This window comes from Pongo abelii, chromosome 20 (genome assembly GCF_028885655.2).
Source record: "Pongo abelii isolate AG06213 chromosome 20, NHGRI_mPonAbe1-v2.0_pri, whole genome shotgun sequence".
NCBI lineage: Eukaryota > Metazoa > Chordata > Mammalia > Primates > Hominidae > Pongo > Pongo abelii.
Window position 1 is genome coordinate 64,237,151 of NC_072005.2, and position 19,763 is coordinate 64,256,913.

Consider the following 19,763-nt stretch of genomic DNA (forward strand, 5'->3'; position numbering starts at 1 on the left):
TCATCATCTACCATCTCCAATCTCCATCTCCGAAGTTATGCCCACTTCCTCGAAGTTTGGAGCCACGGGAACTACACTGCCCAGAAGGCGCCGCGCCGGGAGCCGCGATGCTTGGCCAATGAAAAGAGGTCTGCCCGAGCGGGCGACGCGCAATGGGCGGGACTTCCGGCGTCTCCCTTCGGCTGTCGCTTTCGCTGCGCTCAAGAGAACTCAGCCTAATGGAAGCTGGTTGTTCGCTGAGGCGACCAGCGCCGGAAAGCGCGGTGGCGACGCGCTGTGTTCTCGCCGCTCAGAAGCGGGTCTGAGTCTCGGTGGCGGCGCCCAGGGTGGCCCGGGCCCTCTCCTCGGTCGTTGTCTCACCGCCAGCTCTACTCACAGGCTCCGATGGCTGCGGCCGCCCTGAGGGACCCCGCTCAGGTGAGCGCCGCGTCCTCCCGGCCTCCTGCTAATCCTAAAGCCCTGAGAGGGCCGCCTGCTCAGGTCCCAGGGTGCAGAACTGTGGGGCGTTCGTGGGCGGGGTCCCGTTTCTGACACGCAGTGTGATGGGGTGGGAATGGAGGGCAAGAGGCCCGGCTCGCAAAAATGTGAGGCGCATTCAGCGAGTCCCGAACCTGAGGCCTCCTGGTGTCTGTAGTGGGCAGCTTGGGAAGGGACGAGTCGCGTGTCGAGCGACAGCCCCAGCAGCTGTGCTTTCATCCTGAGGGGCCACAGTGGCCGCGGAGGGCTGGAGACAGAAGAGTGACACGATCTGTTTCTCAAAGTTTGCCAAAGGCCCCTCAAGGCAAAACAGACTGGGGTGGGGGTGAGGCGGGTGAAGACAGACCTGTGAGTAGGTAAATTCAGTAGACTAGTGGAGAGTCTACTGGGACTGGGCCGCAGAGGAGGGGAAGTGATCAGATCTTGGATGGATTTCAAAAACTCAACAGACGGGAATTCCTGTTGCATCAGATGTGACTGTGAAAGAAAGTAGGGAATGAAGAGCCATTCTGGATTTTTATTTGTATTTTTGTTTGTTTGTTCCTGAATATCAGGAAGGATGGAGATGGGGAAGCCTGTGCAGGGAGTAGGTTTTGGACATGGTGATCCTGAGATGACCCAGAGTGGAGGTGTCATGTCCACATGAGCAGCTGGAAGGTCTGGGGCTCCTATTTAGAAGGGAGAATCTTAAGGTTTTCTTTCAGATGGTCCCTGAGGTGAGGGAAGGGAGAGATGGGCCTGTAGGACAGGGCAGCCTCTACAGCCTGGAATTTCGTGGTCTGAAGTGGTTTTGTCTGGTGCCTGCAGGAATGGAGGGTTATAGAGTATGAACACCCAGGACTGGATGGAGACTGCAGTGTTGGGTGGTATATAGGTTTGCCACTCCAGGCTCAGTAGTTCCTCATGTCCAGTCCATATGGAGAAAAGGAAAGGTCAGCCAGGCTGGTGGAGCAGCGCCTTTGGTGCCTAAGTTTCCCTAGCTATCAGCACAGGAGGGATGTTCAACTGCTCCAGTAGAAGGGCTCTCAGCAGGATGGTCTTCAGGGGAGTATATAGCAGGCAGCCAGGTTGCCAGAAGGAAACCTACATTGTCTTTCTTTTCCTTTCTTTCTTTTTTTTTTGGAAACAGAATTCTGCTCTTGTGATCTGCCCACCTCGGCCTCCCAAAGTGCTGGGATTACAGGCTTGAGCCACTGCGCCCAGGCAGAAACCCACATTTTGAAAACCTACCAGTTTATTTGCACTGAAAATGTTGACAGAAGCATTAATGATGTGTACAGTAAGAGTTGATACTTAGTCCTAGACACATAAGAATGAGTTTGATACAAACAATAGTCCTATTGAGTGAATACCATTATTATTGCCATGTTGCAGATGGCAACACCAAGGCACAGGGAAGTTGAGCATTTTTCCAAGGGCGCACAACAGGTAAGAGGCATCACTAAGAACCAAAGCCCACATTGCAGATAGTCAGGCACACCTGACTCCAGGCTAGATGAGGGGGCTTGGATGATCCTTTGGCAACATCACTGTCTGGTTCTCATGGCCTTGATTTTCCATAGGTTCTTGTGACTTCAGAGTTACTTATAGACCATGAGGAGGTAAGTGGAGGATGTCTCAGGCCCTCACCCTCCTCAACTCCTACCTACATAGTCTTCAGAATTATGGTGTCTTGGGACTCCTTGCTGGCTATTCTCCCTGCCCTTCTATTTGAGTTCCCTGCAAAATGGTCATACAGTCAGGGTCTTGAGTCCAGACTATATATTATTATTTATCTATTTATTTTTGAGGTGGAATTTAGGTCTTGTTGCCCAGGCTGGAGTGCAATGGCACATCCTCAGCTCACTGCAACCTCCACCTCCCAGGTTCAAGCGATTCTCCTGTCTGAGCTTCCCAAGTAGCTGGGATTACGGGCATGTGCCGTCACGCCCGGCTAATTTTGTGTTTTTAGTAGAGACGGGGTTTCTCCATGTTGGTCAGGCAGGTCTCAAACTCCCAACCTCAGGTGATCAGCCCACCTCTGCCTCCCAAAGTGCTGGGATTATAGGCATGAGCCACCACGCCCGGCCCAGATTATATGTTATATGGAGAGGTTCTCATTTCTGGCAACCAACGACAGGAGGTTTAGAAGGCATAGTGATCAACATTAGAAAATACATGGAGGTAAGGTTGAGCTGGGAATGCTTAGGCAACCTTAGATCTCCATTATGACTGGGGGAAGAATCAGCAGTTATAAGGCAGATCTGAAGTGGTTGGCTGAGGAGCTGGGCCTCTATTCTTTGTATTTTTGTTTGTTTGTTTGTTCCTGAATATCAGGAAGGATGGAAATGGGGAAGGCTACTCAGGGATTACGGCCTAATCTTAACAAGCTTTTTCTGCTTTGAGAACATCTGTAGGGTTAAAGGTGGAGGCTGGGAGTCCAGCAAAGAGGCTACTACAGTAGTCTGTGTGAGTGCTGGACCAGAGTGGTGACTGCGGACGTAGGAGATGTGGTTGAAGTCTGTGTTTTTTTTGTTTGTTTGTTTGTTTGATATGGGGTCTAGCTCTGTCGCTCAGGCTGGAGTGCAGTGGCACGATCTCGGCTCACTGCAAGCTCCGCCTCCTGATTCACGCCATTCTCCTGCCTTAGCCTCCTGAGTAGCTGGGACTACAGGTGACTGCCACCATGCCCGGCTAATTTTTTTGTATTTTTAGTAGAGACGGGGTTTCACCGTGTTAGCCAGGATGATCTCAATCTCCTGACCTCATGATCCGCCCGCCTCGGCCTCCCAAAGTGCTGGGATTACAGACGTGAGCCACGGCGCCCAGCCAGAGTCTGTGTTTTTTAAGTAGATATGAGCAGATTTTCTAAAGTGTAGGGTGGGAGAAAGAGGTTAATGGTAAGAGTAATTTTCAGTGGGAATAATTAAGTTAGGTTTTGGCCATGTTGATATGAGATGTTCCAGAGACCCTTGAGTGGATTCATTGAGTGGGCACCTGGACAGAGAAGTGGAGTTTAGGTGAAGGGTTCAGATTGGGAACCCACACGATACAGTTGGTGTATGGACCAAATGGAGCAGTGGAGCAGATTTACCAGAGGTCCTATTGGTAATGCCATTAGGTAATAAGTGAGAATGTATAGGAACCAAGAACTGGGTCTCTTGCTTGGATACCTGGATGGGAGTGGTGGGCTTCACAAGGACATGAGGGAGAATGGTGGCCATGGGGAAAGGGATGTAGGGGTGAGGAGGGTCTGACTAGTGGCCAAAGTTCCTGTGGGGATAGACATGAGATGGACATGAAGATGAAGCTATAATGAGGTAAGATGACAGGAAGGCAGGCACTGCTGCTTATTCATCCAACTGTGGGATCACAAGGCTTTTGTTCTTACCTGGACCTGGGGAGTTTCTCAGGCTGCTGGATTAGCTCAAGATCAAATGAGATCATCTGGGAGAATTGCTGGGCCTGGTTTGGGAGACGTGGGCTTTTTTTTTTTTTTTAAGATGGAATTTCGCTCTTGTTGCCTAGACTAGAGCGCAATGGCAAGATCTCAGCTCACAGCAACCTCCGCCTCCCGGGTTCAAGCTGTTCTCCTGCCTCAGCCTCCCGAGTAGCTGGGATTGCAGGCATGAGCCACCACCCTCAGCTAATTTTGTATTTCTAGTAGAGACGGGATTTCTCCGTGTTGTTCAGGCTGGTCTCGAACTCCTGATCTCAGGTAATCCACCTGCCTCTGCCTCCAAAAGTGGCAGGATTACAGGCGTGAGCCACCATGCCTGGCCTGGCCTGCGATTCTAATGAGAGAGGAAGGCTGACATTGGACAGGAACAGCTTTTCAACACAGACATGGAAGAGTGCCAAAGGTGTCCAGATATGCATGCAGTTCCAAGTAGCTGAAGGTGAAGCAACAAAAAGAGCCCAGTAGAGAGGCCTTCAAAGTGGGGCTGAGGGTTGCCCCTGGTAGTCAGTGCCACTGGAGGTCTAGGATGGGATGGAGTTCTGATCGCATTTGGTGAGTGCCCTCTGGATGCCATGTGTAGACTAGAATGTGGTGACGCTAGGGGAGGCACATAAGGTGGTGTAGGGGACAGTGGTTGTGGTACAGAGTATGTGCACATTCTAATGAGTGTAAACAGATGTCCCCAGGGACCTTGTATTGGGTGCTTCAGGGAGAACACTGACACGAATTTGATTGTATTTGGGAAACACAATCTGGGGGATCCAAGGTGAGTTGTCTGGCAAGAGAAGAGTAGGACTCTGCATACCATGCCCAGAGCTGAGATGGACTTTATCTGCCTACCTGCCTCTGCTTGCTCAGTGGGAACATGAGGAGAGAGTGGGCATCAGTGGTTCTGGGGCAGGGTCTCTCCTCTGAGATGGGGATTAAGGAAGAGGGTGAGCAGGGGTGGATGTTTAGGAGGATGCCTAAATTCTCCAATAAGGAGACCGCAGATAAACTCAACTCTCTCCATCTTAGCAGGGGTATGTGACCTTTGAGGACGTGGCTGTCTACTTCTCCCAGGAGGAATGGAGATTGCTTGATGAGGCTCAGAGGCTCCTCTACTGCAATGTGATGCTGGAGAACTTTACACTTCTGGCCTCTCTGGGTAAGATTCTCACACCCCACCCCAGCATCCTGAGCTGGGCTCGGCTCTTCCTCCTTTTCCTAGGGAGAGGTCTGTTCTTCCCAAAGCTGAATTGTGGGCACTCATTCCTTCTCCAGTATCCTGAAGTAGCTATTGTAATAGGCCTGGGCTGTGTATACTACCACCTTCTCTCCCCGAGCTGCCCCAGAGCTGTGCAGGAAAGGGTTTGGGGGTCAGGAGTCTTGCAGTCAGCTTGATGGATCTTACCCCTGGTGGCCTCTCTGTGGCCTGGTGACACTGTGCAGATCTGTGGTAGTTCTATTCCCCTACGTTCTGCCTGCCTCTTCTAGCCAACATACCTGGGTGTCTGTCTGTGCCAGCAATTGAGTCACCAATGTGATTGCTGGTTGACTGGGTTGTTCCTGTAAGACCCTCCTCCAAGGTTCTTTCTGTACTATTTTGTTTTCTTTCCTGTGGTCCATGATGAGATAAGTCATTCTGGCTCAGTGCTGCCACTCACCTGTCGTTTTCCTTAGGACTTGCATCTTCCAAGACCCATGAAATAACACAGCTGGAGTCATGGGAGAAGCCCTTCATGCCTACTTGGGAAGTTGTGACTTCAGCCACATGGAGAGGTACTTGGTGGGTGGAGCTCAGGGAGGTATGAACTCGGGGATGGGTTCGTATCATACCAGGAATCTTTCCAGTGGGCCCAGATGTTTTGATACCAAGGCAAGGGGTTGTCGCTGATTTCTATCTTTTCTTCCTCAGTCACCCATTTATATCTATTCTGATAATTGACCCAGGGCCATTCCCCACCTCTCTGTCCTCCATGTTTCACCCAATCCTCAGCAGCACCTTTCAGCAGTGGCTTTCACTGAATGTGTGGTGAGGTGTGCACTTATACTTGCATAGTCCTTGGACACCAACTATTTCATTCCAGTTGTTTTTTTTTTTTTTTGAAAGAGTCTCGCTCTGTCGCCTAGGCTGGAGGGCAGTGGCGTGATCTCGGCTCACTGCAAGCTCCGCCTATCAGGTTGACGCCATTCTCCTGCTCCGGCCTCCTGAGTAGCCAGGACTACAGGCGCTCGCCACCATGCCCGGCTAATTTTTTGTATTTTTAGTAGAGACTGGGTTTCACCATGTTAGCCTGAATGGTCTCGATCTCCTGACCTCGTGATCTGCCTGCCTTGGTCTCTGAAAGTGCTGGGATTACAGGCATGAGCTACTGCGCCCATCCTGCAGTTGTTTTTTTCTGGACCTGGACATAACCTTCTGTGCCATGTTCCTGTGTCTCCAGCAGCCAAAACCCTGTGGAAAGCCATTTGCAAAGGATTGTGTTGGGGACTCTGCCTCTCCTCGTTGTGCTACACCACATCCTCGCATCCTTGGTGCTCATGAGGCCTCCCCAAATCTGTGAGCTAGCCAGGTTCAGCACTGCACAGCAGGCCCTTTCCCACCAAGCGCTAGCCCCTTCATTCTGCAAGCAGTCCCACACACTAATTACCTGGTGTGTCAGACACGTGTGAGAGTGCCGCCTTCTCACACCAAAGACTACATTTACTTCATCAACATTTCTCTTCTTTCAGGTTGTTGGCATGGAGCCGAGGCCGAGGAGGCTCCTAAGCAGAGTGCTTCTGTAGAAGTGCCCAGTTCAAACGTTCAGCAACACCAGAAGCAGCACTGTGGAGAGAAGCCCTTAAAAAGACAAGAGGGCAGGTTCCCAGTTTTGAGGAGTTGCAGAGTCCACCTATCAGAGAAGTCCTTGCAAAGCAGGGAAGTTGGGAAGGATCTCCCGACCAGCTCAGGTGTTCTCAAGCACCAGATGACTCACACGGGAGAGAAGTCACATAGGAGCTCCAAAAGTAGGGAGGCCTTTCATGCTGGAAAAAGGCATTACAAATGCAGTGAATGTGGGAAAGCCTTTGGTCAGAAATATTTACTTGTTCAGCACCAGAGACTACACACTGGGGAAAAGCCTTATGAATGCAGTGAATGTGGGAAGTTATTTAGCCATAAGTCCAACCTTTTTATACACCAAATAGTTCACACTGGAGAAAGGCCTTATGGGTGTAGTGATTGTGGAAAATCCTTTAGCCGTAATGCTGACCTCATTCAACACCAGAGAGTTCACACTGGAGAAAAGCCTTTTACATGCAGTGAATGTGGAAAAGCTTTCAGGCATAATTCCACACTTGTTCAGCATCACAGAATCCACACTGGAGTAAGGCCTTATGAGTGCAGTGAATGTGGAAAATTGTTTAGTTTCAACTCCAGCCTCATGAAACATCAGAGAGTTCACACTGGAGAAAGACCTTATAAGTGCAGTGAATGTGGAAAATTCTATAGCCACAAGTCCAGCCTTATCAATCATTGGCGTGTTCACACTGGAGAAAGGCCTTATGAGTGCAGCGAATGTGGGAAATTTTTTAGCCAAAGCTCAAGCCTCATGCAACATCGAAAAGTTCACACTGGAGAAAAGCCTTTTAAGTGCAATGAATGTGGGAGATTCTTTAGTGAGAATTCCAGCCTTGTTAAACATCAGAGGGTTCACACTGGAGCAAAGCCTTATGAGTGCAGGGAATGTGGGAAATTTTTTCGCCACAGCTCTAGTCTTGTTAAACATCGAAGGATTCACAGTGGAGAAATACAATGATTGTGGGAAATCCTTTAGCTGGTGTTTCAGCCTCATTCAACACCAGAAAGTTCACAGTGTAAAAAAGTCTTGAAGGTTACTAATGGAAATCCATTAGCTACATCTCCAAACTCATTCAACGCTGGACAGTTCACAGAGTGGACAATGTAGTGAATATGGTAAAAGGCCTCAGCCAAAGGCCTAACCGTATTCAACACCAGAAAGTTTAGACTGGAGAAAGGCCTTAGACTGTCGCTGAATCAATATGACCTGACTTAAAGCAGAAACAGCCGGGCGCAGTGTCTCACACCTGTTATTCCCACCACTTTGGGAGGCTGAAGCGGGCAGATCACAAGGTCAGGACATCGAGACCATCGTGGTTAACATGATGAAACCACATCTCTACTAAAAATACAAAAAGTTACTGGGCGTGGTGGTGGGCACCTGTAGTCCCAGCTACTCAGGAGGCTGAGGCAGGAGAATGGCGTGAACCTAGGAGGCAGAGTTTGCAGTGAGCTGAGATCGCGCCGCTGCACTCCAGACTGGGTGACAGAGCAAGACTCTGTCAAAAAAAAAAAAAAATTAGCCCGGCGTGGTGGCAGGCACCTGTAGTCCCAGCTACTTGGGAGGCGGAGGCAGGAGATTTGCTTGAACCGGGGAGGTGGAGGTTGCATTGAGCCGAGATCATGCCACTGCACTCCAGCCTGGGTGACACAGCGAGACTTCGTCTCAAAAAAAAAAAAAAAAAAAAACCCAGAAACTCTGAGGGTGGTCTTTATGAGGGAGCTGGGAATTGAACGTCATTCATCTAAATATGCACACTGGAGGCAGGATGAGAATTCCTGATAGATTGTTCCTCCTGAGAAAATAGCCCTCTGTCTTGGAGCTCCAGAGAGAGGGAGCCCTGTATTCATGGCTGCACCAGTCGAATGGAGTTTTAATCTCACTGAGTTTGGAGCTGGGGGAGGAAAGGAGTGGTCTTGGTTCAGATGTGACTCACTTTTGCTGTTCTTATGAATGTTAGATCTTCTTTAATAAATATTTACTTGCCATAAACCTTTATGTCCACTTCCAGAGACTGAATTGTGTTTTTACAATTTTCACCAGTTTGGCTGCGTAACAGGTCGGCAAATCTCCTCACTCAGTTATTCTGTAAGTTGATCCAAATGTTTGAAATTTTAAGAACTTGCCAAATTGTGTTCTAAATGGTTAGCATTTCATATTTCCTCCTGGAATATAGTAGATTTTCCATTTCTTCACATTACTGACAATTTATATGTATGGAAGTCATAGGCCATTCATTTTAACCATTTTACTAAGTGTGCAGTAGTATTTCAGTGTAGTTCTTAATTTGTATTTTTCCGATGACTCAGTTTTGAGCATTTTTAAATGTGCTTATTTGTCACACGTATATCTTCGTTAGTCAAATGTCAGTTGGTATTTTTTGCCTGTTTTTAAAAATATTTGGTTGCAAGTTCTTAACATTTCTGAAGACAAATTCCTTATTTGATATAAGCGTTGGCAATATTTTTTCATGGTCTGTGGCTTTTGTTTTCTTTTTAAAAATTTAGAGTTGAGGTCTTGCTATGTTACATAGACTAGTCTCTAATTCCTGGCCTGAAGTGATCATCCTGCCTCAGCCTCCCAAAATGCTGGGATTACAGGCATGAGCCACCATGCTTGGCCTTGTTTTCAATTCTTAACAGTATCTTTCCTAGAGGAGATTGTCCTAATTTTTATGAAGCCCAGTTTATCCATTTGTTATGTTATTCTTTGTGCATTTGGTGTTCTGTTCTCTTACTATACCATATCTTTGCCTATAAATAAAAGCCTTATGTGAGTATGCTACTGTAGTCTTAGGAATCTTTTTAAATATCCAACTTCTGAAATATTTGTAGGTTTAACTACCGATAAAGAATTCGATGTATATAGATAATGCGTACATATTACCTATCTTTTGTAAGATATCCTAGCAAGTAGTGGCATTCCAGTAGCTTTGAGCATATTTAATGCCCAGTTATTGGTTTATATAATTTTTTAATAAAAGGAAACAGAACTCCTTAGAGAAGAGGCTGTTTTCTGGTTGTGGCAGAAAAGGTACAACATGAATCGAGGAAATATTGCATTGGAAAGTAAAGAGATGCTCACAGAATAATGTTGATGTATTAGCTTTCTATTGCTATCCTGACAAATTACCACAAACTTACAGTTTAAACAACACAAATATATTATCTTACAGTTCTTTAGGTCATAAGTATAACACAGGTATCACTGGGTGAAAATCAAAGGGTTGGCATGATTGTGTTCCTTTCTAGAGTCTCACGGAGAATCTGTTTCTTGCTTACTTTGAGTTGTTAGCATATTTAAGTTCTTTGTGGTTGTAGGACTGAGATTCCTTTTTCTTGATGGCATCAGCTGAGGGTCATTCCTAAAACATGTAAGAACTTTTATGAAATATTAAAGGAAGAGTTGTACCAATTATATACAAACTCTTCCAAAAAGAGAAAGGCTCAAACACTTCTGGACTATATGAAAATTAGCATTAACAGGACACCAAAGAGGCAATGACATAAAACTATAGACCAATAATCACAGGAATATAGCCTCAACAAAATTTTAGCAAATTGAGGCACTTGTCCTTCAAATCACCCTGCTGGGTCTCTTCCAAGCATACGTCCCTTTCTTTTTTGTTGTCAAGCCTTTTTAAATAAACTTGCACTCATGCTAAAACAAAACAAAAAGACATTTAGCAAATTGAATCCAGCCATATACAAACAATAATAAATCATAACCTAGTGAGGTTTATCAAGAATAGAAGTTTGATTCAACAATTCAAACTCTTTATTAATCTATATTAGCAGACTAAAATGAAAATCTCAAAATGTAATAAAAACATTTTACAAAATTCAAAACTCGGTTATGATACACGCAGCAAACTAGAACAAGATGGTGATTTCTTCCACCTGATACAGCACATCTATGAAAAACAAACAGCTAACAGCACATTTGATATATATGTGATCAAATATTTGATAAGTTGATTTTCCCCAACATTAGGAATAACATAAATATGTCAACATTCATCACTTCTCATTTAAAAAAAAAAGTCTTAAGATTATAAAGGCAGAACCCAAAATGTCTTTATTTACATATAACATGATAATGTTGAAAATTCTAAATTATCTACTAAAAAGCTACTAGATCTAATAATTGAGTTTAGCAAGGTCCTAAGATAAAAAGTCCAGTCTATGCAAAGTATATTTCGCTATTCTAAGTTGGTATATAGCTAGCAAATACATGCTTGGCAACTGAAAAAATGTACTTCACAATAGCATAAAAATATGAAATATTTAGAAATAAATTTAACAAAATATGTTCAAGAACTATAAAAATAAAACATTCCTGAGAGACATTAAGGAAGGCATAAATAAATGACACAAGAAGTTCCTGAATCTGAGATTTAATACTTTTAAGTTGTCAGTTTTCCTTTAACTGTTCTATAGGTTGAGACAATCCCAATAAAAACCTAATCTTTTAAATAAAAATTTACAAATGTATTCTAAAAAGTTACATGGAAATACAAAGGGCCTGGACTAATTGCCAAAACAATTTTATAGTTAAGAATAAATTTGGAAACCTTTATGACTTCAAGACATATAAATGTACGGTAATTGAGAGAGTACAGTATTAGCTAAAGGACAGACATAGAGATGAACAGAAGAGAATAGAAAACCCGGAAATACAGTCACACAACACTCTATTGTCAATCTCTTCAAAGTTGCAAAAGTCGTAAAACAACTTCAGAAAACAGTGTAGCAGCTTTAAAGGTAGCTTAAACTTACTATATAGCTTAGGAATCTTATCTATAGGGATATCCCCAAGAGAACAAAAACATATGTCCTAGAAATACTTACACTTGCATGCTCAGCAGTTGCAGTTTTATTTATAAAAGCCAAACACTAGAAGTTGTTTTTAACACACACACACACACACACACACACACACACACACACACACACACTCAAAACTAAAATGTCCATGAACAGAAGAAGGAATAATCAATTATGGTATATCCTTAACATAAAATACCATTCAACAACATAAAAAATAAACTATGAATACAAGCAAAAACAGCATAGATAAATCTGAAAAGCCCTGAGCTAAGTGGAAGAAACCAGACACAAAAGTTGACATACAGTATGATTCCATTTATATGAAATGAAGAAGCTGCAAAACTAGAATAAAAGCATGCAGATCACTGGTTATTGAGCCTGCAGTCTGAGGGGGAAGGTTCTGACTGAAAGAGTACAGGAAAACGTTATCAGGCAATGGTAATTTTCTCTATCGTGACTGTTGGTTTCATGACAGTACAGCTGACCCTTAAATAACACAGGTTTGAAATGTACAGGTCCAATTATATGTGAATTTTATTTCAATAAATATATTGGACAATTTTTTGAATATTTGAGACAATTTCCGAAAACCAGAATTCACTGAAATAAGTATGTCAAGAATGCATAATACAAAATATTTGTAGGTACTATTTTATCATTTACTACCATAAAATATACATAAATCTATTATACAAGGTTAAAATTAGTCAAGAGTCACACAAACACAGACTGTACATGGTGCTTCCAGAGAAATGTAAACAAACACAAGATGCAGTCTTTTTTTTTTTTTTGAGACGGAGTCTCTCTGTATCACCAGGCTGGAGTGCAGTGGCATGATCTTGGCTCACTGCAACCTCTGTCTCCCGAGTTCAAGCGATTCTCCTGCCTCAGTCTCCTGAGTAGCTGGAACTACAGGTGTGCACCACCATGCCCAGCTAATTTTTGTATTTTTTAGTAGAGACAGGGTTTCACCACGTTGGTCCATGTTGGAGGTCAAAAGAATGAGGGTCATGCCCAACTCAGTATGCCACTGGAGACTATATGAGCAAACAAACTATTCTCATGAATGCAGTATGTTGGCAAGCCTACAACTGTGTCTGCAGCCAGATGGAATGCTAAGGGCAGTCACACCCCAGGTACAGTGTTCCTTGTGGTTATCTACAGGAACATCTGGAGTCTGTTGTATAAAGAAAGCAATTATGTGAGCCTGTGATAAATCAAGCAGCTGACCAACTGTTACGTCTTCCTCCCTGTGGATTCTACCTAATAAATACAAAGGGCTGTAGAAGCTCAGGGCCCTTGTTCCCTAGAAGCAAGGAGCCCTCTGACCCCTTCTTTAAAACAGAACTTTTTGTCTTCATTTCTGCATTTGTCCTTCTTCATTCAGTCCCGAACCGACAGCCACAATTGGTGCCCGAACAGGGACGTGAGTGAAGAAGGTCTGCTGGAGCAGAGAAAGTGAAACTGACCAGAAGAATGAGAAACCTCAGGACGAGTCTGCTGGCAGTGGATATAAGGTCAGTGCCCTAAAGAGGTACTGGGAGTGGGAAGTTTCTGAATCAGAGTAACATAGGGCAGAATTTGTCTGCTGAGGAGCAACATTATGTGCAGTTGCTTAAAGGTTTACTTAAACAATCTGGTGCTCAGGTTAGTTTTCAAACACTAGCTAAGCTGCTGCAGGAGGTTATCACGCATAACCCATGGTTTCCACGCATAACCCATGGTTTCCACAGACAGACACTCTTGATGTGGAAAACTGGGGCCAAGATTTGCTTACAGCATAGGATATGAGACTTACAAATGAAACTATTGACAATCCAGGATTTAAAATGTTAAAGAAAATGGGATATCAGGGCGGAAAAGGCTTAGGAAAGTCCCTACAGGAAAACCCTGATCCTATATCAATAACTGGGCAACCATAGAAAAGGGCTAGGTCGTCAGATTTCTGATGTGGGTCCTTGATATTTCTCCTCCACCCACTGCTTTGTCACTAGAGTGGCTAACAAACCTGTATGGGTGGATCAATGGCCCCTTTCACAGGAGAAACTAACTCAACTCCATCAGCTAGTAAAAGAGCAATTGGATGCAGGACATATTGAAGAGTCAGACCCTGGAATTCACCAGTATTTGTAATTCCAAAAAAGTCAGGAAAATGGGGACTGCTACATGATTTGAGAGCTATTAATGCACAGATTAAACCAATGGGTGCATTACAGCAAGGTCTGCCATCCCTGGCAGGCATTCCAAGAGACTGGCCTCTTGTAGTAATAGATCTTAAAGATTGTTTTTTTACTATACTATTACATGAGCAGGATAGGCCTGGATATGCCTTCTCTGTGCCTTCTGTTAATCAAAGGGAGCCTGTCTCTTGTTATCAATGGAAAGTTTTGCCCCAAGGCGTGCTTAACAGTCCTACATTATATCAGAATTTTGTAGGACAGGCATTAAAGGAGCCTTGGAATGTGTTTCCCACTGGCTACATCATTCATTTATATGGATGATATTCTTTTGGCCACTCCTACAGATCAAATCTTACATCAGTTATTCAGAGAAACAAAACAGGCTTTGACTCAATGGAATTTCAAAATAGCTCCTGAAAAGGTGCAAACCACCTCCCCATACCAGTACTTAGGCACTATTGTTACTGAAAGAAGTGTTCAGCCTCAGAAAGTAGTCCTCTGTAGGGACAGATTACAAACTTTGAATGATTTCCAACAATTATTAGGGGACATTAATTGGCTGCACCCAATGCTAGGTATTGCTACTTATCAACTCAAACACCTTTATCAGACCCTCCAAGGACATTCTTCATTAGACTCTCCTTGGCAACTTACTAAGGAGGCAGAAGCTGAATTACAGCTTGTAGAACAGATGCTTCAGCAACAACATGCCACCCGGTTACAGCCACAAAAGCCTTTGCTTCTGTTTATTCTTCCTACCCCCCATTCTCCAACAGGAGTTTTAGGCCAATTCATACACAAATCTGTAATAATATTAGAATGGCTTTTTTATCCAATCAGACAGTGAAATTTTGCAAGTTTATCTTTCTTTAATTACTCAACTTATAACAATACGTAGGCATAGATCAAAAATGTTTATGGGATGTGATCCAGACAAAATTATTGTTCCCTTGGATTCCCAACAACAGGCCACAGCATGGGAAATGTCGACTGCATGGCAAATCACTCTCACAGATTTTGTAGGAATAATAGATAACCATTATCCATCAGACAAAATTTTGCAATTTTATGAAGTTCACCCTTTTACCCTTCCTGTAATCACTCATCACAAGCCTATTCCAGGCAGACAGACCTATTTTACTGATGACTCTTTTAAAGGCTGTGCAGCTATTTATGGACCTAACTAAGCATACTGAAACAATAAAGACTCTGGAGTTTCCGCTGAACACTCAGAATTAATGGCAGTTATTCAAGTTTTACAGCTTACCACTTTATCTCCTGTTAACATTGTCTGTGATTCAGCCTATATTGTAAATGTAGCCAGTCACATTGAGACTGCCACTATTAAAAGCACCCTAGAACCAGAGCTGTATAATTTGTTTCTAAGACTTCAACAAGCTGTTCACTCTCATGCTGCTCCTTTTCATATTTCTCATATTCGCTGTCACACACAACTTCCTGGACCACTATCTCTAGGTAACGATAAAGCAGATAAACTAATCGGTTCTGTATTTCAACAAGCCCAATCTTCTCATGCATTCCTGCATCAAAACACCTCTGCCCTTATTTGTATGTTTCATCTGCCTCACAGCCAGGCTTGAGCTATTGTGCAAGCCTGCCCCACTTGCCAGCCTGTCCCTGTTGTTGCACCCATGGAAGGATGTAACCCACTAGGCTTGGCTCCAAATGAAATCTGGCAGATGGATGTTACACATATAGCAGCCTTTGGCAAATTCAGCTATGTTCATGTGACTACAGACACTTACTCCCATATGCTACATGTCACATGCCAAACTGGGGAAACAGCTGGTCATGTCCGACGACATTGTCTGTCGTCTTTCGCCCATATGGGGGTCCCTAAACAATTAAAAACTGACAATGGACCTGCTTATGTTAGTCATGCTTTTCAAAATTTTTTACAGTTATGGGCAATCACTCATAAAACAGAAATTCCTTACAATCCTCAAGGACAAGGAATCATAGAGTGGGCACATCAAACATTACAATGCATGTTGAAAAAACAAAAAGGGGGAATAGGAGACCAGCTACCACCTCAAAGAAAATTACATTTAGCCTTATTTACTTTAAATTTTTTGACTCCTTGTATGGATAGTAAGACTCTGGCAGAACGTCATTGGCAAATGTTAGAGGGAAAAAGGAAAGTTTACCCAAAGGTATTACGGAAATCCCCGAAAGAAGGACAATGGAAAGGCCCGGTAGATTTACTGATATGGGGACGAGGGTTTGCTTGTGTTTTTACAGGAGATGGACAATCCGTGTGTGTGCCCTCAAGGTGTGTGCTACCATGGAACGGGAGACTGGAGAAATCCATGGATCTCAAATGTGGGCCCAGCTCCTCCAGTATGAGCCATGAGCCAATTGAATCTGACTGCAAAGACAGAACAAGGACTGACTGGAGTCACACTGACATCAACCCCCATAACATGGGGACAGCTCAAGAAAACCACACAGGAAGGTGAGAAACTGCTGGAGCAAAACGCCTGACTCCATGTTTATGGCCATGCTAGCTGTAATATCCTGTGTGGTATGTTTTCCCTGTGCAGAGGCAAAAACTTATTGGGCATATGTTCCTAACCCACCAGTAGTACAACCGGTACTCTGGAGCGACACTCCTCCCTAGCTATATCATGATCAGGGAGCGTGGACACCAGGACCCCTAACTCCCCCTGACACAGAGTGATTAGATTCTCAGAACAATGTTATCAATTATACTGCACCATTGGAGGGACTTCCTTAATGCGTCACCCAGGATGCATCACTCAACCACAGTTGCCTTGCAATTCAGTCCCAAGCATGCTTGAGTTACCATGGAAAAATTATGTACCTATTAGGCCTTAGCTCTATTAATATTACTGGTGTAGTTACTAATCACTCCTGGCCCCATCACCCAAATTGTATTATTGATTGTACAGAATGGGCTCCCTTTGATAATTCTCACCCCTCTCCTTGGACCCAGTGTCTTGGCCCCTTAGCTAGCCAACAGTCCATGTTAATGGGAGACATTATTGACTGGGGTCCCCATGGTCATCATTTAGATGGGAGAAGTGAGAATCAGACCTCATAGCATAAACTTTGCTGGCACTGGTGGTGAAAATTTAACATCTTTTCGCTACACCCCAATCTGCTACACCCCAATCTGCTACACAACTTGCTTGGCGCAGAATATGCTTTAGCCCACCTTTGCCTCAATGGCATTATCAAGAAAGAGAGGTCCAATTCAGGAGTCAATATGGAATACAGCGCTCCCATTTATGAATGGCAGCATTTGGGTAGGGACACTATCCAATAATAGTAATAGTGCTCAATGCAGTTTTAATGTTACCTTTGTAGAAAATACTACCACACAGTTTACAATTTGTATTTTTAATCCCTATGTTTTTCTAGCAGCAAAAAAGGACCAACTCCGGGTAAACAATGCCCAATTGATTTGTGATGCCTGTCAACTGTATCATTGCCTTAATCATAGCACAATACAAACATACAGCATATCCACCCTAATAATTCTAGGTCAGATTCCTGGATTATGGATTCCTGTAAATCTGTCCGAGCCTTGGGAGGCCACCCCCGCTTTACATTTTGTAAAACTCCTTTTTATTCAGCTTACTCATCGTGCTCATAGAGCCTTAGGCATGATAATTTTTGCTATAGTTTCCCTAGTCACACTAATAACCTCTGCTGTGGTGTCCTTAGTAGCACTGCACAGCTCCATTCAAACAGCTCAATGTGTGAAAAATTGGATGTGCACAGCCGACCAGGAATGGATGCTTCAAAATAAAATTAACACCAAGATACAAACAGAAGTAGTAATGTTAAAGACTACTGTTCTGTGGCTAGGATAACAAATACAAACGCTGAAGTTGCAGCAGCAATTTCATTGTCATTTTAACCCTACTCATATTTGTGTAACTAATTTGGAATATAATCAAAGTGAATATCCAGGGAAACTTGTAAAGGCCCATTTACAGGGAGCTTTTACATTCAATGTTACTTTTGATATTAATGATTTACACAGTAAAATCCTTAACTTGAATAAGCAGACTCAAGTGCTTCAGCCCTCTTTAAAAGCTTGGGCAGAATTCCAGCAAGGTTTAGGGAGCCTTAACCCTTGGACCTACTTCACACAGCACCTCAATGTCTTTTTTGTGATTATCGGAATAATGTTATTACATTTCTGTTTTTTGTTCATAGTCTGTAAAATCAGCTGGACCACCAACCGGCAATTGAGAGCTGCACAGCCTGCAATTACCTTTATTCAATTAATGCAAAAACAGAAAAGGGGAGAGGTTGGAGGCCAAAAGAATGAGGGTCGTGGCCAACTCAGTATACCACTGGAGGCTATATGAGCAAACAGCAAACTGTTCTCATGAATACAGGATGCTGGCAAGCTGACAACTGCATCTGCCGCCAGAAGGAATGCTGAGGGCAGTCACGTGCCAGGTGCAGTGTTCCTTGTGGTTATCTATAGGAACATCTGGAGGCTGTTGTATAAAGAAAGCAATTATGTGAGCCTGTGATAAATCAAGCAGCTGACCAACCATTACCTCTTCCTCCCTGTTGATTCTACCTAATAAATATGAAGGTCTGTAGAAGCTCAGGGCCCTTGTTCCCTAGAAGAAAGGAGCTGCCTGTCTCCTTTAAAACAGATCTTTTTGTCTTTGTCTTCATTTCTGCATTTGTTCTCTTTTGTTCAGTCCCAAACCGACAACCACAGGCCAGGATGGTCTTGATCTCTTGACCTCATGATCTGCCCGACTCGGCCTCCCAAAGTGCTGGGAGCCACCGCGCCCAGCCAAAGATGCAGTATTAAGTCATAATCATGCATGTATGTGTGTGTTTGAATAGACAGAGTCTCCCTCTGTCACCCAGGCTGGAGGGCAGTGACATGATCATAGATTGCTGCATACTCAAACTCCTGGGCTCAAGTGATCCTCCTGCCTCAGCCTCCCCAGCAGCTGAGACCACAAGCACATGCCACCACCCTGGCTAATTTTAAAATGTTTTCTGTACAGGCTGGGCGTGGTGGCTCACACCTGTAATCCCAGCATTTTGGGAGGGTGGGCAGGTCCCAGAAGTTTGAGACCAACCTGGGAAATATAGTAAGACCCCATTTCTACAAAAAAACAAAGAAAAATTAGTGGGTATGGTGCCATGCACCTGTGGTTCCAGCTACTCGGGGAGCTGAAGTGGGAGTATCACCTGAGCCCAGGAGGTTGAGGCTGCAGTGAGCTGTGATTGTGTCACTGCACTCCAGCCTGGGTAACAGAGTAAGACCCTGTCTCAACAATTTTCTGTAGAGGCAGGGGTCTCACTATGTGGCCCAGGATACTCTCAAACTCCTGACCTCAAGCAGTCCTCCCACCTTGACCTCCCAAAGTGCTGGAATTACAGGCATAAGCCATCATGCTGGGCTGATAAAATTAACTACAGGACATACTACAGTACCATAATAATTTTGTAGCCATCTCCTGTCGTTCACAGTGTTGTGAGTATTCACTTAAAGAACCCCATGATGTTAATCATCTCCACATGAGCAGTTCATCTCTCCAGTAAATCATATATTACAGTAAAAAATGATCTCTCAAGGTTCTAATATATTTTTCATAGTGTTTAGTGTGATATTGTAAACTTTAAATAACAGTATATGGCCTATATAAAGTGCCAATAGTGATGCTGGAAGTGCTCCCAAGAAGCAGGGAAAAGACATGACATTACAAGAAACAGCTGAATTGCTTGATATGTACTATAGATTGAGGTTTGCAGCTGTAGTTGCTCACCATTTCAAGATAAATTAATCCAGTATAAGGATCATTGTTAAAAAACAAACAAACAAGGAAATAAAGACATTGCTGCAGCTATGCAGCAGGCACAAAAATCTTGCATTTTCTGAAAAATATATTTTTTATCTCATTTAAAAATGCAGCTTTCATGTGGGTACAGAATTGCCATGGGAAAGGCATACAGAGAGATTCAAATACGATTTGAGAAACAGTCA

At 43.9% G+C, this 19,763-nt stretch overlaps 1 protein-coding gene across 1 annotated transcript; it reads left to right on the forward strand.

Annotated features, from left to right (window-relative positions):
* The first annotated feature begins 284 nt into the window (after positions 1-284).
* LOC103888715 (zinc finger protein 773) lies at positions 285-8,733 on the forward strand. Its single transcript, XM_009233219.4, is given in 5 exon segments — positions 285-417; positions 4,934-5,063; positions 5,579-5,677; positions 6,632-7,685; positions 7,687-8,733. Coding segments are annotated over 5 exon segments (1,401 nt in total). The 5' UTR covers positions 285-384; the 3' UTR covers positions 7,772-8,733.
* The last annotated feature ends 11,030 nt before the right edge of the window (positions 8,734-19,763 follow it).